This window comes from Balaenoptera acutorostrata, chromosome 9, assembly GCF_949987535.1.
Source record: "Balaenoptera acutorostrata chromosome 9, mBalAcu1.1, whole genome shotgun sequence".
In the NCBI taxonomy this organism is placed as follows: Eukaryota; Metazoa; Chordata; class Mammalia; order Artiodactyla; family Balaenopteridae; genus Balaenoptera; species Balaenoptera acutorostrata.
Genome location: NC_080072.1, coordinates 7,857,233 through 7,882,416, shown reverse-complemented (window position 1 = coordinate 7,882,416; position 25,184 = coordinate 7,857,233). Strand labels below are relative to the sequence as shown.

Here is a 25,184-nt window from a genome sequence, read left to right as displayed (position 1 = left end):
ACCTGATGGTCACAATGACCAAAAAAGGGCTGCAGCTCATATTTACGGATGTGGACTGGAGTCAAATAAATCTCTCCAGAAACCCTTTCTAAGGAGACCTCTCAATCAAAGTCTTAAAGCAGACACCCTCTTTGGCCCCGAAGGCTTATGTTCAGGTCAGCATGCTGACTCTGCTCTGACCCATCCGGCACAGCAGGCCAGGGGGATGTGGTCACCAGTTACCAGCTCAGACCCGGGACTCTGTGAGCCCCGGGAAGAGGCTACGATGGGTCCCTGTCCACACTCAGTACTGCTGAGGCCAGGCCTCACTCCCTCCGTATGGCGTCCCCGCCTTCCCTGGTCACAGACCTCTCGCTCCTCTCCAGGCCTCTCGAGTTCCCAGAACGTTTAAGATCCCTGCCGCTCAGCCGGCCCTTGTGTGCCTTTGCTCTGTCCACTTTTAGCCGCCTCATCCTGTCTCCTCAAGAGCCGAAGGGCCAGGAGGGCGGGGCCCATGTCTTTTTTCCCTCAGTACCCAGTATAGATGGACAATATATTGGCCAAAGGACACGTGGATAGGGACTCTGGGGTTGCAGCGTGTTGCCAAAGGCAGTACCAGGTGACAGCGCTGGTCCTGGGGAGGGAACGTCAGCAAGAAGGCAACTCCGCCCAGCCCTGCAGTAAATGTGGGTGGCACCTAAAAGTATGACAAACAGCACACACACTCAGGTTTGCTCAGACGGTGGTGACAACACAGGACAGCCCTCCAGCAGGGTCAGGGGATGATGCGACACGAAGGGGGCATCACCCTGAGGAGGAGTGCCGCTCTTCAGAGCTCGGGGCGCACCGAGAGCAGGTGCCTGGGTGGGAGCCGAGTACAGCAGGGAGTAGCGGCTCAGAGAGAGCAGGCGGGTTCGTCACGGTGTCCCTGCAGCAAGGGGAAGGCACCCGAGGAGGGGGACTCCCCATTAGATCATCACTCAGTGGGCTGAAGAAGAGCAGTTAAGAACAGTGTGAGGTCAGCCGGAATCCCGCCCCCCACGAGCCTTTCAGTGGGAAGAAGGGGAGGAGGAGAGGGCAGGTGACAATGACGGTGAAGAGGAGAGACATCGGAAGTTCAGCCACCAGGAAGCTCAGCTAGAACCAGGAAATACAGAGCAGATACCTAGTAAGAGAAGGGCTGCAAACCAGCCAAGACAGCACCTCCCAGGGCACAGAGGCTCCGTGTTCCTGGTTGCACTGAGCTTGCTGGGGGTGGAGCTGGAAAAGTGTCCCTGCCACCTGCTACAGAAACTGGTGGACCCGGAGAGAAGGACCAGCAAGAGTCTGGGCACCTGGGCCCCAGGTGCCAAGCGATCAGGGCACGGAGTCAGAAGGTGGATCCAGGAGCCGCTGAGGATGCACAGCGGCTTCTCCTGCTTTGGAAGAAGGGTCTGGCTCGGACTCTGCTTGAGGCGGGAACCTCTCGGGGCTGGAAACAAGCTGTGGAGCCTGCTGTCAAGCAGAAGTCCGGCCAGAGGGAACGCTTCGCCCGCCATAGCCACCCTGCGCCTCGTGAGAGGCGAAGAGGCCACTGAGAGGACAGCGCCGACGCCCAGACGCATCAGCCCCCAGGGTGGGGGGGAGTCTGCAAGACGGAGCTGAGGGGACGCTAAGGACACTGTCCTGCCTGCAGGGGCTGCCCCAAGAGTCTCCTCGAGCTCCCGCATGGGCTGGCCTGGAAGCCACGGAAAGACAGCCACCGACCGGTGGGAGAGCCTGCGCCCCTTCGGAGGGACGGGAAGGGACAGGGGAGAGAGGGTACTGCCCGGACGAGAGGCAGGACCCAGCACCTCGCCAGTCCGTTCCCCTCTCACGCCTGCTGCCCCGACCTTGCTCTGAGCCCAGGCCTGCCTCTGCCCTAGAAAGGCCCCGTCTAAGGGCAGGCCACACCCCACCCCACATGGCCCAGGCTTCCTGCCTTAATGGGACACCGACTCAACCAGCGTCTGGCCAGAGTCTCCCCATCCCGTAGCCCCCCAGGGCCCCGCCAGTTCAGGTTCTATCTCATTCCTCCCAGCCCCCGAATCGCCCTCCTGCCAGATTACCTGATTCCTCAGCCCCAACCTTTGAACCCAGCCCCTGGCACCAATCAGAGCCTGGCCCTTCCTCTTCCCTCGGGCTCCGGCCCCGGGGCAGCCTCCTCCCTAGCGCAGTATTCTGGTCCTTGAAGCCTGCCCACTGCGGCTGCGCTCCTGGACCCTCCCAGCCCACCCGCGGCCTAAACCTTCTTCAGAACCACGCCTTGCTGCTGGCCCTGATGCCTCGCCCCCGCACCCCAGGCAGCCTGCTCTCCCCACTCCCGTTCTGTCCCAGATACAGCTGGCCCCTGGCCTTCTTCTTGCTCCCCCTACCTGGCGCAGGTTTCGAGTGACCCGGACGTCGTGCCAGGCGTTGTCGTTGAACTTGCCGTTGACGGGTTCCACAAGGGCCTCAAAGGCTCCCGAGCCCAGGTTGATGACGAGCCAGACGGCCCCAGATTTGAGGGACAGGTTGACATAGTCGGCCGACTTGCCCGTGTGCAGCATCAGCCCGTTGCGCTGCAGGGTGCGGAAGGCCAGTGTGATCTCGTCCGTGCTGCTCTGGATCGGGTTGTGTGACAGGTCATAGCAGAAGAACTCATTGCCTTTGAAGGTCGCCACAAACTCCTCCTTGCCTGGATGCCGCGGTGGGGAAACGGGAGAGGGCTGAGTGGGGCAGGGCACTCCAGACCCTCCCTCTTCCCCTCCAGCCACCCAGGCGCAGGTCCTGGGCACCGGGAGCCCCTCGATCCCAACTGCAAGCTTTAGGCTCTCTCCCCTCCCTGTGCTGTCCACCCTCTTCTCTGGACCCTGCCGTCTTTGCTGTCAGAAGTCAGCTTCCCCCATGTCTGTCTCCAAAGCAGGAGGCTGCTAAGTGGCTCTCACACTGCCAGCTGACAACTAAGCTGCCACAGGGCCAAGCGAAGCAGACATTCTCACTGTCTCCCCCAACACTGGCCCTCCATCGGCCACCCCCCTTAACAAAAGGATGTGGAAGAGCAACAAGGAACTGCACCGGACATCTTCCCGGAGTGCCCCGCTATGGCAGGGGCACCAAGGGTCTCCCGAGCGCAGCCCACCTCCCCCTCCCGCCTCTTCTGCCATTCTCAGTGCCTGGGGACAGCCTGAGGCCTCACCACATGGGATGGGACTAGTAGGCCTACTTCGTAGCAGTGAGCAGATGAGGAGAATGGGGTGGAGGAGGCAGGGGGAAGACACATGGGAGGCGATGCAGGTGGCAAGGATGTGCGTCAGGGAGCAGTGGGCCACTGGGCGGGGCTGACACAGGTGGCCACCATGCCAGCTGTCACCACCCCCCCAGCTTCCTAGTTCAACCTGAGAGGACAGCACAGACAGGCCCTAGGCAGAGAGCCTCCAAGGGTCCCCAGAGGGCAGGTGTGGGACCCTGTGTGCCAGGAGATGGCTGGGGGCAAAAGTGCACGGGCAGGCCCGGCTCTCGTGTGTGTGTGCGTGAGTGTGTGCGCACGGGTAAGCGCCCTGCATGGGGTTCCTTCCACTGGCACACTTTAAACAGGAGTGGAAACAACTGGGAGGGCCTTAGGGACTTTTAGCGTTCTGTAAGTGGGTGACAATGGCTCCGTGGAAGGAAGGTGGGTCCCAGCCCCACACCTTCACAAGCCGGAGCCCACACAGAGGGAAGAAAACAGGCCGTGGAGTCAAGGGAGCGCAGAGGACCTGGACTCTGACAGTTTCTCCTCCCAGCAGGCGGTGGCACAACGGCTGGGCCCACCCACCTTGCAGGGTGGATGGGGGGCGAACAAGATGGCTGGCCAAGGGCCTTCATGGAGTGCAGAGATTCTCAGCACAGGTCTCCAGGCCCAGGAAGAAGCAGGGCACGATGCCGGTGCGGGGGGCACATGCGGCCTTCAGAGGCCCCTGCCCCCCTGTGGGCCGGGCCCCAGCAGCAGGCGCCCCGTGTGGAAGCCGTGGCTCTCTGCGTGCCTCTCCTGCAGATGCCTCTCCCCTGCACAACGGCCCCACTCTCTCCCTCCGGGCAGTCTGCCCACAGACTCAGTCCTCACTGCTTCCGGATGCCAAGGCACCAGCTGCTGCCCCAGAGCCTGGCACCGCACTCACTGCAGCTGGCCAGGCCCGGTTTCCTGAGGTCACAGGGCAGCGAGGCTGGTGGGGCATCGGCCACACGGGGACAGCCACAAGCCCCACTCTGCCTACCTTGGGGCTCCAGTGGGAAGGGCCAGAAAACCAAGAGGAGGAGTCAAGGAGAAACAAGAAGGGAAAGACTGGCGATGTGGAGGGAGGCCACGTAGAGAAGGAGAAAGATGGACCATGAGGGACAGAAGGGAAATGGAGACAGCGCAGAGCTGTGAGGGAGCAAGAGGTGATGGGGGGAAGCAATCTGGATAAAGACGAAGGCAAGCTGGGAGGGGACAGGTAAGGGTGATGGGAAGAGGGCCCTCAAGGAAAAGGGGACAGAGACCTCCCAGGAAAGGAAGCCAAGGGTTTCTCGGGGTCTTGCTGTTTCCATAGCAACCAGGCCTGCTGCCCAGAGCCGGTGGCGGGTGGTGGGGGGGGGGCTCAAGGACCAGAAAAGGGAATGTGTTTGACCTTGAGTTTGCTCGGCATCCTACTCCCTCCCAGAAGCCGGGCCTCCCCTCCCACTCCCTCACCTTCACTACAGTCAAAGAAAATATTAAAGGGAGAGTCAAACAGAAAGAAAGGAAAGAATAAGGCAACCACATGAGAAAGTGATTGGAACAGAACAAAAGAGGCCAGTAAAAAGGAGAGAGGCGGGCCTAAGGCTGGACCACGGCTGCCAAGGCAAAGTGGAGAAATGAGGCCATTCCTTGACTCCTCTGGGCTCTGGCTCTGGTCTCCAAGGAGAGGAGGCAGAGCCAGCCACTCTGGAGCCAGAGTCTACATGTTCTCCAACGCCTGTCACCGCCACAGACCCAGGTAGGCCCAGGGATGGAAAGAGGCTTGGAGCAGCCAGAGGGAACCTGAAAGAATTGGGGGAGAGCGACAGAAAACAGATGAGCAAATGCGAACAAGAAAACCCAAGGTGGTGGGAAGGACAGAGATAGCCCCTGAGTGGGGAGGAGGCAGTAGGACCTCTAGGGATTAGTGTGTCAGGTAAGCACGTGGGGGCTGCCCTGCCAACCATGCTCAGAAGAGCACCAACCAGATCTAAGAGGAGCGAGACCTGAAACAGCAGGGGGCGCTCTCCCACACCTCACCGCGCGGACGACCCCAGAACTACAACTCCCAGCAGCACTTGAACAGTTACCCACTCCTAATAGTCCCTGGCACTGGAAGGGGGTCATTGCTGATACCTGTTTATCTCCCAGGGTCAGGGAATGTGGAGCCCCGCAAGTGTCTGCAGTCAAGCTGAATGTGGCTAGAGACCAGTTGTTGTGGTCCTGGATCTCTAATGGCCATGGCGGGGCAGAGCAGCTGCCTCCTTTCCAGGCCCAGCTCAAAGCCCTCCTCTGGGAAGGTCTCCAGCCCCCTTAGCCCCTCCCTATGCTCAAGCACTACAGCTGTCTGTTCTGCTCATTTGGCACTTACTGCCTAGTAACATCTTGTACTGCTCCCTTGGGAGGAAGTGTGATGTGAGAAAGAAGACCTGGGCACTAATGCTGGCTCTTGCACCAGCTTTGTGACCTTGGCCGAGAGGCAACATCTCTAAGCCCCAGCTTCCTTCTCAGGACAAAGGAACTCATCATCGGCCTACCTCACAGGTCACCGTGGGCATCTAGAAAGAGACCAGACCAGGTGAGGCTTCATAAACTGTAAACCATTCCACAAATAAACGACTCTTACACTGGGATGTAACTTCCTCTGTGTGTATGTGCTGCCTCTCTCTCTAGATCAATGAATAAATTAACTCCTCTGCACAAAGTCTGCACTTTCCCTATACTTTGCACGTACCACACTTTATTGTAGTTCTTTGTTAGAACATCAATGAGCCCCTTGAGAACAGAGCCCATTCACCCATTTAAAATAAATCTGCTGAGCACACACCTACATCTGTGCCAGGAGCTGTGGAAAGCACCAGGGGTATACGAACGAAAATACCCAATCACTATCCTCAGGGAGCTCGGTCGAGTTGGGGAGGCAAACAGGTAAAGTGACAGTTACTCGCCGTGTGGCGAGTGACGTAATGGATGTGTAGACAAAGGGAACGCCGAGCAGCTTCTGGGTTTGCCTGGGGAGTTTGGGGGAGACTTCCAGTGTGGTGGCCTGGCTGCTTTTTCGAGAGTCAGCTGAAAGAGATACCAAATGGTTGGGGAAGAGGGCAGGGATGGCAGGAATCCAGGCCAACAGAACAGCGAGAACTAAAGAATGGGACTTGATAGCCCCAGGGCTTGGCACCCACTGGAGCTCCTTGAGGGGTTGCTACACTGCCCTGTAAACTTCTTAGGGAAGAGAGTCTCTTAAGAGAGGCAGCCTCACACAGGTTCGAGCCCTGGTCCGGGAAGATCCCACATGCCGTGGAGCAACTAAGCCCACGAGTCACAACTACTGAGCCCGCGTGCCACAACTGTTGAAGCCCGCGCGCCTAGAGCCCGTGCTCTGCAACAAGAGAAGCCACCGCAGTGAGAAGCCCGCCCACCGCAACAAAGAATAGCCCCCTCTCGCCGCAACTAGAGAAAGCCCGCGCACAGCAACGAAGACCCAACGCAGCCAAAAATAAATAAATAAAATAAATGAATTTATTTAAAAAAAAAAAAAGAGAGAGAGAGAGAAAGAGGCAGCCTCAGTGCAGAAAAAAAAAGGAGCTTGAAACCTACAGCCCTGAGACAGGATAAAGGGGCCCGGGCTGGCCTCAGGGCCGTTGGCAAGTGTCAGTTTCCTCATCTGTAAACCAAGGGCAATGAGCCCTTCCACAGGGGGTTGTGAAGGCTCATTTAGGTGACGCATGTGACACATAACTTATTATAAATGCCGCATCTCCCATCCAGAATCTCCCTGGGCTGACACCTATCGTGCTTGCAGAATTTGATGGTTAAATGGGGGGCTGACCCTGCTGCCTAGCCACTCTCCCAGAGAAACAGATACTTTCTAGTCATCCCTGTTCTTTGGCCTGAACAACTGCCACAAAAAGACATCTGTGGGGACTTCCCTGGCGGTCCAGTGGTTAAGACTCAGCGCTTCCACCACAGAAGGGCATGGGTTCAAGCCCTGGTCGGGGAACTAAGATCAGCGCGGCCAAGAAAAAAAAGACATCCGTGTTCTAGAAAGAGGTCATCAGGACAAATGGGCTTTGGGAAAGAAATGGAGGTTTGTGGCCCTTTACACCGAGGCAGGTACTGCAGGTGGACCTCAGAGGGGGTTGAAGGGGACACGCCTCTATTGACTCAGCTGCCCTCCAGAAAGTGAAGCTGGCCTACAGAGGGTGAGGGCTGGGCTCTCGGGGGACTGTGGGGTCACTAACCTTTTGTCGGCTGGTGCACATCGCTGGCTCCTCCTCTCCCGGCCCCCCCCTCGGAGAACAGTAAGGACCCTACTGGAGAAGCAGAATTGGGGAGTCAGGCACGGGGGGCTACCCAGGCAGTCCCACCCCAGCCTTGAGGCGATGGAGGGCCCTGTCCAGGGCGGAGGGCCGGCTTGGTGGTACAGGGTCGGGGTGGGGCGCTGCTCTGGGGACTCGCTCGCTTCAGGGCCTCTGGGGAAGGAGCCAGTTGACAAACCGGGAACCATCAGCCCCACAAACCCCGTCAGACTCACGACAACTGACCTCCCCCTCCTTGCCCAGGGGCGGGGGGAAGAGCGGAGGGACAGAGGCCTCGCTGCTGGTTCAGAAGCCCCTTCTGCCCAACAACGTGCAAACAGGCCAGACCTCTGGCCCTGGGGACCCTGAGCTCCCATCCAGATTCTCCCCCACTCTCGGCTGCGCTCTGCTGGGCCAGGTTCCTCTTCTTCGACTAGTCCAACAGCCTGACAGAGCACCCCTCTTCCAAAACCGCCCCGTTCCCACACCAAAGCCCTCTTCTCCTCTTTGCCCATCCTCGAGGCAAGCTGGTTCTCCCTCTACACCTGTTCCTTTACTACAGTGAGTGCTCTCAACGTTGCCTTCATCCACTTCTTGGCCAGTTAGACCGAGGGGCTTCCCAGGCGCAGGGCCGCGCGCTCTGTTTGCTCCTTGTCCCTCCACCATGCCCTCAGCAGGGCTGCGCACACCAGGAGGTCCTGCCTGGCTGAGCTCACAGTGGATGCGGGAAGGCCTTTCTCGGGGAGGACTTCCCGCTCGCCACCACCCAGCGCCCCCAGCCCAGGCCTCCAGAGTCCCTCAGGCACGTGTCACCATGTCTGGCCTCCAGGCTCCCTTAAGTTCTCCACCCAGCCCTGACCAGCGGCTCCCAGGCACCACACCTACTGCCAGACCCCACGAGATGGTTCTTAAGGGGAACTCAAGAATGGAGTTTAAAAGTCCTTGTCTGGGTCCTATTCCAACCCCAATCCCCAGAACTAAAGCTAGAATAACAGCTGGGCTGTGGCCTTTCGGGAGGTGGAGGGGTGGCTTTAGGGATCCTTCAGGGCTTCATCTAGGAGAAAGGTGAGCCACAGCCAGCAAACCCAGAACCAGGCACTGAGATGCAAGAAGGATGTGAGTAAACCCACCAGGCCCTGACTCCCCACTCAGGACTTCCTCTTTCCCCACATTTCTTACCATAATTTCACATCCCTGCAAGAATCCCAGGCCTCTACCTCCCCAGACCTAAATCCATCCCAAATTCCCGATCTGAGTCTCTCCCCACAGCCCAGCCTTCATCTTGTAGGCTTCTGCTGCCTACAGGCTAAGGACACCACCCCGTCCCTATGGAAGATGAGCCCCAATAGAAGACCACCGGGGCAGGGAAGCAGTGCCTGAGGATCTGGGAGGGAGTCAGCAACAGGGAGGTCAGAGCTGGGGGATCAAGGTCAGGACTCCTGGGGTCTGTCTCCAGGTTTGCCGAACACCAGGGCTTTTAAAGATAGTAAGGACTTGGTCGAAGGGAGGCTAAAAATAGATGAGCGGTCCCAACGGTACCACCAATTAAACGCTGCGTAATCACTAGCAAGTCACTTCATCTCTCTGGGCCTAAATGTCCTCATCTGTCAAATAGGGTCAGGAGACATCCAAAAGACACAAGGGTGAGGGTGTACGGGGGTGAGGGGAACAGCTGTGGAAAGGGGGCATCCCACAGCGGCAGGGTGAGGGGAATGAGGCTGCCTAAAATCCACTTCCTCCAGCCCATGCTTTTCTCTTTCTATTTGGATTCACAGAAAAGAAAGAATGATCAGAATGAGTAGAAGGAAATAAAACACCACCATGAGAAAGAAAAAAAAAAAAAAAAGCAAGATACACTATCAGGAAAACGCAAAAAGGTGACTGGAGACAACGGCAGGAGTTCAAACATCTCTTGATGTCAGAAACCAAGGTGGGATGAGGGCGGATGGAGTGTGTCAGGGGAGGTGGGAGAGGGGAGAGCATACACGGGGACCAGCCCCCCCCCACCCCAGCGCCCAAATAAAATAAAGACAAGGCAGAGGAAGGGGGTAGGAAGGCAGGAAGGAGGCGGGACAAGTGGAGGAGGGGGAAGGGGGGCAAGGGGGTGTGGACAGAAAATCCAGGTGCAGGTTGGGGGCCATCCAATCCAATCCAAACCAAGCCAGAACTTCAAACCATACCTTCGCTGTTTAACGTCAGGTGAGCCGGACCTTGGAAAGGGAAGGAGAGAAAGAAAGAAAGGAGACAATAAAAGAAGAAAAAAGAAAGAAAAGGGGAAAGAAACAAAGAAAACACGAGTCATCAAAATCAGCCAGAGAGAGGGGAGAAAAAAAGCTTTTGCTGCCACAATTTAAAAACCCTTTTTAACTTGTGACAGACATCGGGGGAAAGCCCCCAGCCCAGAGCTGAGGAAAGGGGCCCGATGCCGAAACAGAGGGTGGAGGGCACAAGAAGCGGGGGGAGAGAGAGAGAGAGAAGGGGGGCGCCGGAGAGGGTGAGGGGGGTACAGGCAGAACCAGAGGAAGGATTGGGGCAGGAGTCACTGCAGGGGGAGAGGAGATTTTGGTTTCTTTTTTTTTCTTCTTGCCGGAAAAAAAAAAAGGAAAAGGAGGAGAAGCATGAGTCTGGGAGGGCTGCTTTTTCCTTTTTCTTTTTTTCTTTTTTTTTTCTTCCGGGAGGCGGAGAGAAAAAAAAACGGTCAACGAGAAAAACGATTCAGATGGAGGAGAAAATAAAACACGACACAAAAATCAAAGCCACCTGGAGAGAGAGAGAGTGTCCTGTTAGCGCGGGATTGAGCAGACAAGAGGGATATCCAACACCCCCCCCCCCCCCCCACCGCATCCCTTTACCCCACGAGCCTGGCAGAGACCGGGAAGACGGGGGTATGAAGAGCCTGGGCCTAGAGGGAATCTCTCACCAAAGGGGGCTGTGGAAAGGCATCTGTCCGGGTCCAATCCTCCCAACTCCACCCCTCCCAACAGCCTCCGAATGGGTAACAGGCACCCTGCCCACCCGGGTTCTACGAGGAAACTGGGATTCAGGAGGACAAAGTTAGAGCGACAGCAGGTTGGAGGAAACAGAATCTAGGGAAACACTGGAGCAAGGATGGGGGCCTGGATCCTTCCATAGGGAGGACTGGGAGGCCAGGCCAGCACTCTTGGACAGCAAAGACCAAAGAGGGCAGCCAAGACCCATGGGCGGGAGCCCCAGCTCTCTGAGAGGTCGAAACACCTCATTCGAAACTATTCTACGGACCCCCTTTCTCTGGACAGGCCCTCTCTGAGGTGACCCAAAAGCTGAATTGTGAAAAGGGAAAACAGAAGCCCGACAGCCAAGATGGAGAGCAAGATTGTGTGGGATTTTTTTTCAGGGGTGCCTTGGTCCCTTGAGAGAGCCTGGTCAGCCCTGATTTGGGGACCCCCTCAGCCTTAGGGGGAGAGACTTTGGCCCACTGGACCAGTACCCCAGTCCCCAGAAGGCATCAGCCAAGGAAAACTCTCCCCCAGAGAGGCTGGCAGCACCATGCCCCACAGCGGAGCTGAGACCCCAGGGCTCCCTGAGATGACCAGCCCCACCAGACCTCAGCCCCCGCCTCCCCCATCCCTGCACCCGTGGTGTCTGGCCAAGAGGATGGGGAAGGAACAGCCCTGCAGCACCACCTCGCCCTTGGAAACCATCCCCGCTGCTGAGGCCGTGAGATGTGGGCCCTGGGGGGAGAAAGCCGGGACCAGGATGGAAGATAGGGAAAAGCGCTCCAGGTGTCTCTGGGGCAAGGCTGAGGGCCAGGATGCCTGGGTTCCAAAAAGAAAGGCAGCAAAAAGGCCAGAAGGGCATGGCCAGCGCCCAAGGGCCTGGATCCTGTGGAAGATTTGGGTAGATGGTTCATGTTGCCCCCTTCTTGTCTCAGGCAGCACTGGTCTCTCCCCAGTGCTGGGTCTGAGGCCAGTCGGGGGAGGGGGCCACAGCTGCTAAGGGCTGCCTCAGGACAAAACAGCTCTTGGGAAGACACAGGTTTTATCCACAAAACCGGAGGGGACCCAAGCATTTGGACCAAGTCTTATTCCTTGCTCCGAACGCCCCCCACCAACTCTTTCCCCCAAAACTACCAGCATCTTCCAAACCCCCTGAATCCAGGACCCAGACCCAGGGCCCTAACCCCTCATCCATCTCTTCCAGGCCCAGGAGCCGAGTGACCTGTGAACCTGCCTTCTGTCCCCCCTGCCACCTGTACCACTGCTGTGGGGGAGTGGCATCTCTGCCTCGAAGACCCTTCCACTGCCCAGCTCCCAGCCAGCCTCATTAGCATACGGCACTCTCCCTCTGTCGCCACGGCAACCAGCTGCTCAGCTCCCTCAGGAGTGACAGCACCAGCCATCCTGGGGAAGGCGAGGCCGGTTCCCTGCCCTGTCTACCTGAGGCTCAGCCCAGCCCGGCCCGAGGGTGCTCTCCCTAAAGCCTGCCTCACCCCCTTGCCTGAAATCTCTGCTCTCCCCATGCCCCAGCCCCCCTCCTTACACCCTCCCCACCTCTACCTGTGGCATCAGTCCCTCCTCCAGCCACTGGAGAAGAGGCTGGTAGTGACGGATGGCATTACCAAGGGTCCTCTCCTAGGGCACTTTATCTGGCTGCTTCTGGGTCTTCTCTCCCTGCTACAAAAGGCTAGGGGGAAGGGGGTGGGGCTACCAGGATCCCCAAAAGGAGATGCTCAGCAGGGGCCTGGGGAGCAGGACGGCTGGGTCCCTGGGAGAAAGCTAGGCCTGAGGCACAGTGTCGAAGGACCAGACAAGAGGGTGAAGGCACGGAGGACTCAGAGATCTGAAGAGGGACCTGCAGAGTCCAGAGCGTAATACCACCAAGGAGTCCCGCAGCCCACCCCCCATGAAGCCACCACCTACCAGACCCACCTCCCCACTCTCAGTCTCGCCCCCTTACTCTCCTGACAAAACCCCAGGGAGGACCAACATCGAAAGAAGGAAGAGGGTTATAGGGGACAAGATTGTGAGACACACAAGCAGCCATGACACAAAGACACACAGATGCATCACGTCCCTGGGTGTATACACACACACACACACACACACAGCCTCAGACACACACCCCTGCACAGCCACTGACCTGCAAGCACACGCAGGGCCACATCCAGACCAGCAGGCCACCATGGCGCCCCCAAGAGATGGCTAAGTGGTCTCATTCCCCACTTGTCCCCAAAGCCCAGCTTCCCGTCTTGTCCCTCTATTCTACTATTCTACTTGTTTGGAGAAGAACTGTTTCCTTTTTCCTCCCCTTCAGCTCCAGGCCACTGTTCCTCCCCACAGCAGCCCTCCGGTTTCTTCTCCTGGGCTGGCCTTTTCCCCCTCCCCATTTCTCCCCTTTCTGCCCCTCTCTCCACTGTGTCCTTCCTCTTCTCGCCTCTACTTACCCCTCTCTTTCCTCTTGTCTGTCTGCCTCCTCCTCCTTCCCCCCGAGCCCCTTTCCTCCACCCTTTTCCCCTCTCTTTCTCCTCCATCTCTCCCTTTGTTCTGGAGGAGACATGACATCAAGAGCAAGTAAAAGTCACATCAGCACTAAATCTTATCTCCAGCCCTCAGAAGGCTGCGTCCACACAGACACGCAGACTCTCTCTCGCACACACACAGAGGTAAACACTGACACACGGAGAGGCAGACACAGATAGGACAGATGCAGACACAGATGCAGACGCTCTTACAGAGGCACACGGAGATGTGGGCCACGCCACAGAAGACACGACGCTGGAGGGGCACACACCTCTACACACACTCAGACACATGTACACAGGCATACGTGTACAGACGTGCACAAAGACACCCAGACACAACAGAGCAGCAGAGCTGCGTGAACACGTGTGCACACAGATTCACACACACGCACGCACACGGGTGCCTGCCCAGAGGGATCGGGAGACCTGAGGGCACCCAAGGAGAAGGGACATTAGAGAGAGAGACAAGTCAAACCATGGACACCACCAGGGAAAGTGGATTCCAGCCCCTTCTTTCCTTCCCCGGACTCCTGCATCCAGGGCAGGGCCAGGCCCGGGGAGCTCCCAGCCTGGGGCTGCACACATGCTTCCCACACCCACTACTCCAAGAAGAAAGTGTGGGGCAGGTTTGGTGACTGGGGTCCTATCTCCCTCCCAGCCCGCTGCATGCCCTCCCTGTGCGGGCCACATGAGCTCCCCTGCAGCCCAGCTGTCAAGCCTGGACCATTCAACCCAGTCTTCCCTCCCTGACGTGGACCACCTCGAAGAAGGAAAAGAAACAGGGAAAAGCACGGTGAGAGAAGGTTCAGACAGGAACACAGAGAGAGCCTGGGGAAGGACAGAAACAAAGAGAGAGGTCCAGGGACAGAACCCTGGAGAAAAAGAGAGGCAAAGACAAAAACAAGAAAGAGAGAGAAGGCAAACGAAGCAGAAGACAGGGAAAGAATGGACAGAGAGACCCCGAAGCAAGGCACGTTCCCCACCCTTCCCCGGGCCTGGGCTGAAGGAAGAAGCAGACCACCCCTACCTACCTAGGCCAGCCCGTGGGACAGGGGACAGGGGACTACAATTGTGTAAAACAGGAGAAGCTGCTACCCAGCCCACATCCCCTGACCCGGGGACCCGACCCCCTCCCCATGCCTGCGCTCTTCAGACCCCGGAGCGGATTCTACCCAAGCACCACCCCCAGCCACACCCCAACCCCTGGTAGCGTGGCCTTTCTAAGCTTCCTCAGCTGGGCTGGGCAAAAACCCATCTCCTCAATCATTTCTGGACACTTCTGAATGCTCCAGCCCCCTCCCTCCAGCTCCACCCCCAGTCTGGTCTCATCCCAGGAAAGAAGAAAGGCCGGTGGGCAGACATGCTGAAGACAGACAATGGAGGGACCACCTCTACCAGGCAGTTCTCCCCAGCAAACCAGAAAGAGGGACCAGGTGAGAGGTGGGCCGAGGCAGCCAAGAGGACATCCAGACATCCTTCCCCGGGGGCCCCACACGTGGGCAGGGGAGGGAACCACCAGGCCCCCCGGCGATTGATCTGCCACCCTAGCGACCGAGAGGTATCACTCACCTTCCATGGGGTGCTCCTCTGCAGGCCGGCGAGGTTCAGGAAGGGGGATGCAGAAAGAGAGAAAAAAAGGAGGACGGTTAGCGAGGGTACCAAGGACAGGGCTCCAAGGGGAGTGATGGAAGGTGGGTCCAAGTTCCCCTAGCCCGCCCAGGCCCGGACACAAGTCACCCAACCAGGAAGGCCCTGCAGGGATGCGACAGAGCCTCACACGCAGGGTCACACAGTCCAAGGGGACATGAGCCTCGAGTTACACTTCAGGAAACTGAGGCCCAGGACAGGGAGGTAACCGCTCAAGGTCACATGGGAAATCAGAGGCAGAGCCAGGAACAGCAGTCAGGCGTCCAGACTCCCCCAGCACGCTCCCCCAACCCCCACACTCCATCGCGTCTCAGAGACAGATGGGGACACGCTCACGCCGGGCTCACCCTCAGTGACACACTGACACACATAGGCACTTAATGATGCAGAGACATGCATAATCTCTCACACGACTCACACCTGAAGCCTGTGCACACTCGGGCCCAAGCACTCCCCACCGCCACCCTGTCGGGGGAGAAAAGTCAGCGTACTCAGAAAACACAGTTTCTGCCTCCAAGTGCCGTGTGACTCCCACCCCAGTCGCCCAGCCTCTCTGAGCCCCCAGTACCTCCTCTGCAAAAACGAGACAGGTGGACTAGAGCCCCGCTGAGGGCCCTTCTGGCTCTGGTTCTGTGATTCTGGGGTAAATGCCTTCTCAACAGCTGGGTGTGGCAAAGGGCCCCCAGGCCGGACGGGCCACTTCAGGGGGCCAGACCGGGCCCATCCCTCTGTCGTGCCACAGCCTTTGGGCAGTCAGCCCTCACCTCTCAGGGGCCTGCCTGGGCCTGTCCCTGGGGCTCACCAAAGAGATCAAGAAAGAAGGAAGGGAGGGAGGGGAGAGGCAGTTCCTTCAACTAAGCTCAAGCAGGCTGGGCTCTGGCCTGCTCTACAAGAGGGCCAAGAAGCCCCCTCTGCAAACATTTCTGACCTGCCCATTTACGGGGAGCCTTTAGAGGAGGCGACAGGGGGAAGAGGAACAGCACAACCTACAAACAAACAGACCCATTGGGTAAACACACACGCACGCAAGCACACGTATGTGGACCCGGGATACGTGTACACGCAAACAGCTGTTCAGGACACACTCACGCCCGTGTGCACACACCATCTCCTACCTCCAGCCTCACTTTGTGTTCTCTTCTCATCCGCTCTTAGGGGGTTAGCTAAACTCCAGAAACACACACTGTCATTTGTCACACCTTATAGCACGCCCACAATACACACACACAGGCTGAATGCAGAATCAATAGGCACGCTGTGACCTAATACATCATATGAGATGCACACACCACACCACCCCACACGCCCTCCAGTGGCTAGAGACACACACCCCAGGAGGAGCACAGCCCCCTTTTGCTATCTATCGATCTATCAGTCTCCTGTTTTCTAAACCTACACACACAAGCCTTTACATATCCACGTGTGTTACAAACACACTTCTATACAACACAGAGCTTCTTTTACCTGACAGCTGCATCCCCCAAAAGCCGTGTATACACTGATTCCCTTAAATAAACTGAATCACGTGACATTTATGGTGGGGAGGGGAGCTGGCTAGGAAGGGACCCTCGGGAAAACCCTTGGACTCTCAAGAGCAGCCCTGTGTCCGGATCTCTGTCGCAGTGTGCTGGGGCCCTGGTCGGTCAGCACACTCACGTCTCCAGCTCCTGCACAAACAAGGAGGCTCGTCACCCGACATGGCGCGGATTTCAAACCCTATTCCCACCTGCCACAAATGTGGGCCGTGCTATGCTCAGGAAGGTCAGACGACCAAGTACAGCCTGCTGCCTGCATGAGTCTCCCCTCTCCTGGCTTCACAGAGGGGCCCCTGGGGACTCACTGGCCTCTCTTTCTCGGCTGCCCTTCGCTTTCTGCTGATTCACCTGTGCCCCTCACCTGCCATCACGGGCCCCTCCAGGCTCAGCCCCAGGCCCTCCACACTCCTCTCTCTTCTCCCGCCCTCCTCCATGAGAGTGCACTTTCGTGGCTAAGGGACCCCCAAACCTGTATCTTCATCCGTGGCCTCTTCCCTGGGGGCCAGTCCTGCACCCCTAGCCATGCGCTCTGAGATCACTCAGCTCCTGACACCCAGACCACCACTAAAGCCACGTTTGACATCTCCACCCGCTGCAACAAAGCTCCCGTTTCCCTGCCTTCAGCAAAGGCACCGCTTTCCACCAGCGCTTCTTGAACACTCAGCATGTGCCCCACACTCTGCCAGGCTCCAGGGAGGCCCAGAGTTAGCCACGTGCCAGACACCGTGCAGACCCTCAATGTGCGTTGTCGCCATCAGCTTCCCAGCAACCCCCACAAGCTGGGTGTGTTACCTACCTCCTTTGCAAAGAAAAGGACACTTGCCCAGGAGCACAAAATCATCTCTGCCTTTGTCCACTGCGCTCCTAGGTCATCAGAGCCCCCATGCTCACCCCTGACCCCCGGTTTCCTTCATTAGCCTCCTGCTGTTTGGTCCCCCGGCCCACGCCCAGCCTCGCTCTTGGGCACGTGTACCAGATACACCTGACTAAGTACTGCCATGATCAACACACATGCACAAGCACACACACACGGTCAGAACTTTTCAGTAGCTTGGGTACAAACCTCTCTTCTGTGCTCCCGATCTGCCTTCACAGAAGCTTGACCTGAGTGTCTCATGGGCTGAATGTCCTCATGTCCAAGATGGACCTCAAAACCCTCGCCCCTGCAAGCCCGTTCCTCCTGCCTGCACTCCCGGATCAGGTCAGACACCCAGAAATCAGCCTTGCTCTTTTCTTTTTCACACCAGTCACCAGGTCCTATCAGTTCCAACTTGTAAAACTCTAAAAGCTCGACTCGACTCCTAGAAACACTTTTCATCCCTCCATCACCATCAGCACAGCCCCAAGGCCAGACCCTCATCAGATCCTCTCCTCGGAACACTGATAAGCCTCTTAAAGGACCTTCCCCTCCAGCCAGTCTTTTTATCCCGGAAGTCACAGTCCAAGCACCGCCAAAGTGGTCCAACTGAGTCACGACCCTGCTTAGAACTCTTCAAGGCTTCCCAGGGCCCACAGGATCAAGTCCAGTCTTCTCAGGAAAGTCCATTTGGGTTTGACCATGCCTCCCTCCAACCTCCTTTCCTGCGACAGTCCGGGCTTCAGCCACACCCAATTTCTCCCCCTTTCCCTACTATGCCACGTCTCTGCACATACTATTCCCTCGGCTTGAAACACCCTTCCCCATCCTCATTCCTCTCAACCTCAGCTGCCTGAGAAAGTCGACTCCTGCTTTCAGACCAAGTCAGTATACATCGGTCTGTGTTCTGAACTGACCTCCTAGCCATCCTTCTTTTGTGCCAGTTCTCGATATGTAGCTCGGGTTGTTATTTCACTTATCGCATCTCTATTGCGATTGTGTTTCCACGTCTGCTTCCTGGCTGGACTGTGAGAGCTCCAAGAGGAAGGACAACGTCTCATTCATCTCTCTATATCCAGCTGCTTACACAGTTCCTGGCTCAGAAAAAGGCATGCCTGTGTTTGTTGAATGAATAAAAAATAAGAAGTGAACACTTCTCACTTACCCAGCACTTCAAATGTGCCTGGCTCTTTCCGTGCCTCGTTTCCCTGCTACCTCATCAACAGATACTACTATTACTCCCTTGTAAAGATGGGGAAATCAAGGCTCAGAAAGTGGAAGAAACTTACCCAAGGTCACACTGGTGGTGAGGGACAGAGTCAAAATCTGAACCAAATCTGTCTGGCTTTAAAAGTTTCGATGGGCTGCATTCTTGGCCTGAAGTTCAGGACTTCTAGAAGCTGGCTTTAATCTACAGTTCTGATTTTATTTCCCATAAAGCACAACCATCTTGGTCTGATACACTCGACTCACACCCTCTGGACTCCTCATTTAGACCATTTTCCTGGCGGGGAAACCCTGGTCTTTCCTTTACCTCCACAAATCTCACTCAGTCATCCTTCAAGATCTAGCCAAGTCCCACCTCCTCCATGAAGCCTTCTCTGACCACAAGGGTTAAAAATCATAGTAGCATTTATTGATCACTTAAGAATAGTGCCTGGCACATTGTAAAGGATTTCCATGTATTGACTCATTTAGTCCTACAACACATGACCTCCATTTTACAGAGTAGGACATTGAAGAACAATGCAATTCAGCAAACTGTCCAAGTTCACACAGCTAGCAAGTAGCAAAGCCGGGAGTAAACCCGTCAGCCCATGCTTGTAACCATTCTGCCACAGGAGGCTTTCCTCGGGAGCATGTCTCATCTCTGGGATCTTACAGCAGTCGCTCTCTGCACAGCTCTCTCTCGAGCTGTCCATCCCATTCTGCCTAGAGCTGTCTCCAACAGCAGAAACTGTCAGGACCACAGGTATTAGATGTTAGAGCTGACAGAGTGATTCCACATATGTGACTTCATTTACTCAACTTTCATACACACAGGTCTTGAGTACCTCCCCCAGAGGGCATAAATGGCATTGTCTTGGCTAACATGAACTGGGGATTCCAGCAGATTCATCATCAAGGACAGGGATGAAGACCAGAACCAAAGAAAAGAAACAGTTCTGAGCAGCCAAAACCGACATGGTAACAGTTATGCATTAAAAACTGTTATTTTCTCATAGGAGAGCCCCTCAGACCCAACCCAGAATCCACTCCCTCTTAGCGACATACAATTCTAACATGCTGGGAATGCTGATGTCCAAGTTCACAGAGAGAGAGAGAGAGGGATATGGATTGTTACCTGACAACTCCTCCTCAGGGCAGAGGTGGAAAAACTAGAAAAAGCTAACATAAGAACTCAAAAGTCAGGCATCATTTCAGGCAGGGACAAACCTCAACAAAGGAACCACTGTGTGACAGTCCAGTGCAATACCTGAGGGGAATAGCGACATCCTGAGTCATCCGGAAAAGGTTAAATCACATTCCAAATATGCTTAGGGAGGCAGAGAGGTGTGCAACATATTTTTAAAAGATTTCCATCTGAAATGTTCTAAATGCTAGTGAGCTGTGTACTTTAATGGGATAATGCCCCACTTTCCAGGGTGAGCTCCTCCCCGCGGGCTCCGGAAGCCTGCGAGTTTCCCGATCGATTTCCACTGCCCTCTCTCACTGCTGGGACGACAAATACGGGAACACCCTCAACACATAGTGGCTGAAAGGAGAAGCTGTGGCCCAAGGAATCTGGGGTGGTTGCTGGTTTCTAATGAAACACTGTCCCTAGGCACCTCCAGTAAGCCAAATGCAGGTCATCCACGGACACAGCTGGCTGATTGACTCTCCTTTTCGGAGGCAGTGTGGAGAAGGTGGGGGGCCCCGGAGTCAGCTCGGTCCAGATCCCAGCTCTTACATCTCACGGGGTGGTCACGCCTTCAAGGCACCCAGCAAATGCCCACTCGCTGTGAGGCCCCGCTCTCTCCTCCCTTGACTGTGTTATCCGATTTACTTTTTGTTCTAACTGCTCCTTCCCTGAGTCTGTAGCCACTCCTCTCCCTCCTCCTCCCAAATGAGCCCCCCTGAAGTCTCTTCACCTTCTCCTTGGCCACTTCATCTGATCCCAAAGCTTCAAATACTCTCTCTCCACACACGTGGCTCCCAGGTCTCTACCTGCAGCCCCACCTTCAACTCAAAGCTCTGGTCTCACACTTCCAACTGTCTGGACGCCTCTGTCTGGGAACACCAAGACAGGTGCATGATCTGTGGCTCAAACCTGCTCCCCGTCCCAACTTCTCCCTCCCCTCAACTCCCACCGCCATCCTTCCGAGCAAGCAAACCTGAAACCTCATCACCTCTGCCCCTCCACGTGGGAAAGGCAGAGTCCTACAGCTTCAGTCTCAGCAGCAGCTCTCAGCCACTGTTGCTGCTACTGCCACCACTGCCGCCACCACCCTTCCTTGCCAGTCCCCAAGACAGCCGAGGGTCAGGGCCCCAATGTCCCTTTCCTGAACCATCTCCCACTGACCCCTCCACCGCAGGACTCTGCCCTCCATATTCCATTCTACCCTTCACTCCCAGCTTCCAAAACACAGTTCTTCTTATTCACGTGCCTGCTCAAAATTCTTCTGTGGCTCCGTTTACCAATACTCTATACACAGCATCCAATAAATGTTGGGTGAATGATTTAAGTCAAAATTCCAAGACCTGGGGAATTCCCTGGTGGTCCACTGGTTATAACTCAGTGCTTTCACTGCCAGGGGCCCAGGTTCGATCCCTGGTTGAGGAACTAAGATCCCACAAGCCTCACGGCACGCCCCCAAAAAAGAAAAACTCCAAGACCTGGCCTCATCCTGCTTCTCCTGCTATAGATTCCACTGTTTTCCCTGTACTCCTTGGTGCCCCTCTAAGGACATGATGTACATTTCCCTCTTCCACGCCTTTGTCCTCACTAGTTCCATTGCTTAGCGTGACCTCCCCACACCAGGTTTACTGATCAACATTCAAGGCCAATCTTAAATAGTATGCCTTTTATTATTAATCCCCCGACTTGTAAATTCACCCTTTCTTCAAAACCCCAAGAGCACTCTGCTTATAATAACAACTACCATTTACACCACTAGTTATGTACTAGACACTCATTTCATTCCCAAAACAAACCTGTGAGATAAGCATGCTTATCCCCATTTTACAGGTCAGGAAAAAGTAGTCTGAAGGTTAGTACTCATCTGACTCACAGGCCGAGTGAGTAGAGAAATCAGATTTAAACCCAGATCTGAGCCTCAGAAGACTAGGCTTTAATCACTAAGCTACACTGCCCCACTGCATCTCTTTGCATCTTACTGCACACGCCATGCTGTTCTTTTGTTATTATTTATTGAGCACTTTCTATGTGCCGGCACTATTCTAAGCACTTTATATGAATTAGCCAATTTAATTTCCATAACAACTCTGTAACGTAGGTACTATTACTGTCCTCATTTTACAGATAAGGAAACCAGGGCAGAGAGAGCTTAAGTCCAACGTCACTGCCCAGACAGCCAGACTACAGCATCTGTGCTCTTAACCACACCCTGGACTGCTTTTTTATCTGCTTCCCCAATTAAGCAGGCAACTCCCTGAGCAGTGTCTTCTTCATGTCTGACTCACCTTCAGCCCCCAACACAAGGCTTATCACCACGGAGGACTTGACAACAATCTGTTGAATTAAATTGCCAACACACCTACAAAATACGAGACCCATGCGTCTATCTCCCTGCCAACACAGGCATTACCACTGGTTTCATTTCTCCCCCAAGCAAGGTACGCACCTGACATTCCATCGTATACATCTACATCCCCACTCCACTCAAGGTATCCCACACACACCTGCACACTCTTCTTCCTTGATCACTTTTCATCCCTTTCTCCCCACACATGAGTGACACGAGGCGGAGTTCACATGTAAACCAATGCAAAATCCCAGTCTACTTGATCCCCACTTTGGCAGACAGTCAGCAGCAGTACACATACTCAGTGACTCATGCTTAGCTCTGTCTTCAATCACCTGTGGCCAGAGCCCCAGAGAAAAGAAACAGATTTCCTAGCATGGAGGTTCTCAGTCAGCGGGTAGGCCCAGACCCAGGAAGGCATCGGCAGGGCAGGGGGCGGGGGTGTGGGGGGGGCGTGGTCCAAAGGATCCACAAATCCATATGCACACCAAATATCTGAAGGCAGATTGGCATGTCTTGCATATAAAGCTAAAACTATTTTTCCTAATGTATATTTGATTAACCACAATGGCAAATATAACATCAAAGCCATCTAAAAGCTTTCCTGAATGCATAGTAGCCTTGAGTCATATGTTTTCACAATAAACAGATATAAAAATAACTACTATTTGGAAGGGGTACTGTGAATTACTGACTTTCAGAAATGTCCTCAATCTCAGAAAAAGTTGTGAACCACTCAAAGCAGATAATAATGAAGTAAATGTAACTTCCAGGGAAGCTTGAAGACTCTGGCCCTCATCTGGAGCCAGACCCGTTCCCCTTAAAAATCTTCCAACCCTAACCCCAACACCCAAGGGTGGAAGCTCATTCCTGTCCTCCCTGGCTGGATGGGAATGTACTAGAAGAAGTGTAATGAGCACAGGATATTACAAAAGCTGCCCAGGAAATAAGGAACAAATATAAGGGGAGGGAATGAGGTCATGGGTGGGGAGGAGAATCAGTAGAGTTGTCACTGTGCCTGTCATCGCCAGATGTGATCAGTGTTTATCAGTGTTTATAACCACCATGGCCACCTACAACATAATATCTGAAAATACACACATACATCGTTTCATATACACATACAGCCTTACCCCAAGCCTTTATTCTATCAGATACTTGTTAATATCTCTTCAGTCATTCCACAGATCTTTATCAAACACTCACAAAGTGCCAGGTACTACATTAGGTGCAGGGAACTCAAAGATGAATATCCCTCCCTTTTTATCATAGACAAAGCACAACTCCCTCCACAGATGTCACACACACACACACACACACAGTGGGCCAGATACGCAACTGCCTCTCACAGCTCCAACACAGCTGCCACAAACATTCAACTGATACACATCCAGCACATATACACATGATACAACCATCCCTGTCACACACAGGGACCCAAACACATCTCAGACACACAACCACACAATGAGCGTTCAGAAGCGCACACCTTGTATGGCTTACTGGGAGCCTCTGGCTGATGAATCCTTTCAGGGAATTAATACAAAGGCTCTGGTTGACCAGGGGGCCTCTGGCTGCATTTTTCATACACCCAGGCCAATTCTGCCACAGTGAGACCATGGACCAGCAGCCTCTCTGTAGCTCAAATTTACCTTCCATCAAGTTAGAAGGGTGGTTCATCCTATTTTCTTAGGAAGGCTTGGAGGGGAGAAGTCACAGGGACCAGAGAATCAAGTTAAAGGTCATGAAAGATTCTTCATGAAGTCCAGGTGTCTTACTGAGGTCTCACATGAAAACGCATGCACATGGATACCTACACAAGCACCCGCACCCTTACACTTGTGTACTACTCACTCTCCTAGGCACAGGACTTCTATTTGCAAACACTACTTTTCAAACAGACCATTCACACATAACATACACACTGCCAGACTCACGCACCACTGCGTGCAAGCAAACACGCACAGACACACAATTTCACAGTTTCGGGAGCACCTGCACTCCTTGGAGAAAAGGTGAGAAGGTGTCAGATTAACTTAATACACATAGTTCCTGAAGATACATCACCCAACCTTGTACAAACAACTCCCAAGAGCCATCCAAAACCTTCCTTATATATTCCTCTACCACAACTGCAGATACATAATCAAGATACAGACTTCCCAAGCCCAGAGCCACACCTGCAGATGTGGATCCTCCCATGGCTGTAGGCAGGTCCCAGCCAGTAGGACACCAGCCCCAAAGCAGTCCCAGGGCCGTGCTGGTCTGTGGGCACACACACTCCTCAAAGACCCTACCTCTTGAGGGCAGACACACACGCAACTGCTGAGTACTCCAGCTTCTAGAGGTGCTGGGGGAGAGGAACGCTCATCTGTCTGCACACATCTGCTAGGAAACGGCGGCCACAGACCAGGAGATGCACATGCCCCATCCCCAAACTGATGGGGAACCTCTCCCCGACTCCCCAGCCAGACCAAAGTAAACCAGGGGCCTCGAAAGCCCTCCTTCCCCCACCCCCTCTAAAACCACAGCCCACCCCAGGCCTGGCGCCACCCTCGACCTTGTCCCCTCACTTCGCCCACTGCAGCCTCTTGCAGCCCGGGAGCCTGCGGAACCTCTCCCTCCCTTAACCTCCTTTTCAAGTCCCAATTCCATATCCAATTCCATATTCCAGAGTCCTCACCACCCCTCTCCAGCCCTCCAGTCACCCTTCCAAACCCCACGCTCGCGAGGGCTCCAGTGTTTAAAACAGAGGCCTCCACTTCCAGTTTCTCACACGGGAGAGACGACCAGCCATTTTTTTTGCCCGTCAACAAAACCAGCAACTCTAGTCACGAGCCTGAGAGGCCTCAGCCACCCTGTCCCTCGGGCTTCCTTCACTCTCAAAACACTCGGTTCCCGCCCTCCTGGCGCGTGCAGTCACCCTGGCGAACCCCACTCGCCCTCATCTGCCCTCGCACGCGCCGCCCTGCCCTTCTCGCCGCGCCCACCGCCCTCCGTCCGGGGCCCTCATCCTCTGGTCCAGTCCCGGCCTCTCAGACAATACTTCCCGCCCACGCGCTGACCCTCAGACCGCGGCCCCGCCCTCCTGGCCGACCACGCCCCCGCCTCCTAGGCCCCGCCCGCACCGACCCCACCCACGGCCCTCGCAGGCCCCGCCCCCCCCGTGCGGACCCTCTCCTTCACAGCCCTACACAGCTCCCAGCGGTACAAGCCCCACACACCGTCTTCAGGACTCCTTCACAGGACTCCCACCGTCCCCGCCCACAAGGCCCCACCCACTGCATCGCATAGGTCCCGCCCACATAGATCACATCCACCAGCCCTCACGGGCGCCTCACAGTCAGTCACCCACCCGCTCCACACGCCCTCAAGGGCCGGCCCTCATC

At 55.4% G+C, this 25,184-nt stretch overlaps 1 protein-coding gene across 24 annotated transcripts in view; it reads right to left on the bottom strand.

Moving 5' to 3' along the window:
• The window catches only part of NRXN2 (neurexin 2), a 109,085-nt gene that overhangs the window by 73,034 nt on the left and 10,867 nt on the right, over positions 1-25,184 (bottom strand). For 21 of the 24 annotated variants that reach the window (XM_057553558.1, XM_057553559.1, XM_057553565.1 and 18 more), the window contains exons 3-6: positions 14,582-14,599; positions 9,693-9,722; positions 7,456-7,527; positions 2,373-2,674 (exon numbers count right to left, since the gene is read on the bottom strand). In XM_057553558.1, the coding sequence (XP_057409541.1) occupies positions 2,373-2,674; positions 7,456-7,527; positions 9,693-9,722; positions 14,582-14,599 (422 nt within the window). The remainder of the gene's footprint in view (positions 1-2,372; positions 2,675-7,455; positions 7,528-9,692; positions 9,723-14,581; positions 14,600-25,184) is intronic. The other 3 variants (XM_057553543.1, XM_057553544.1, XM_057553551.1) reach the window with 3 other exon arrangements.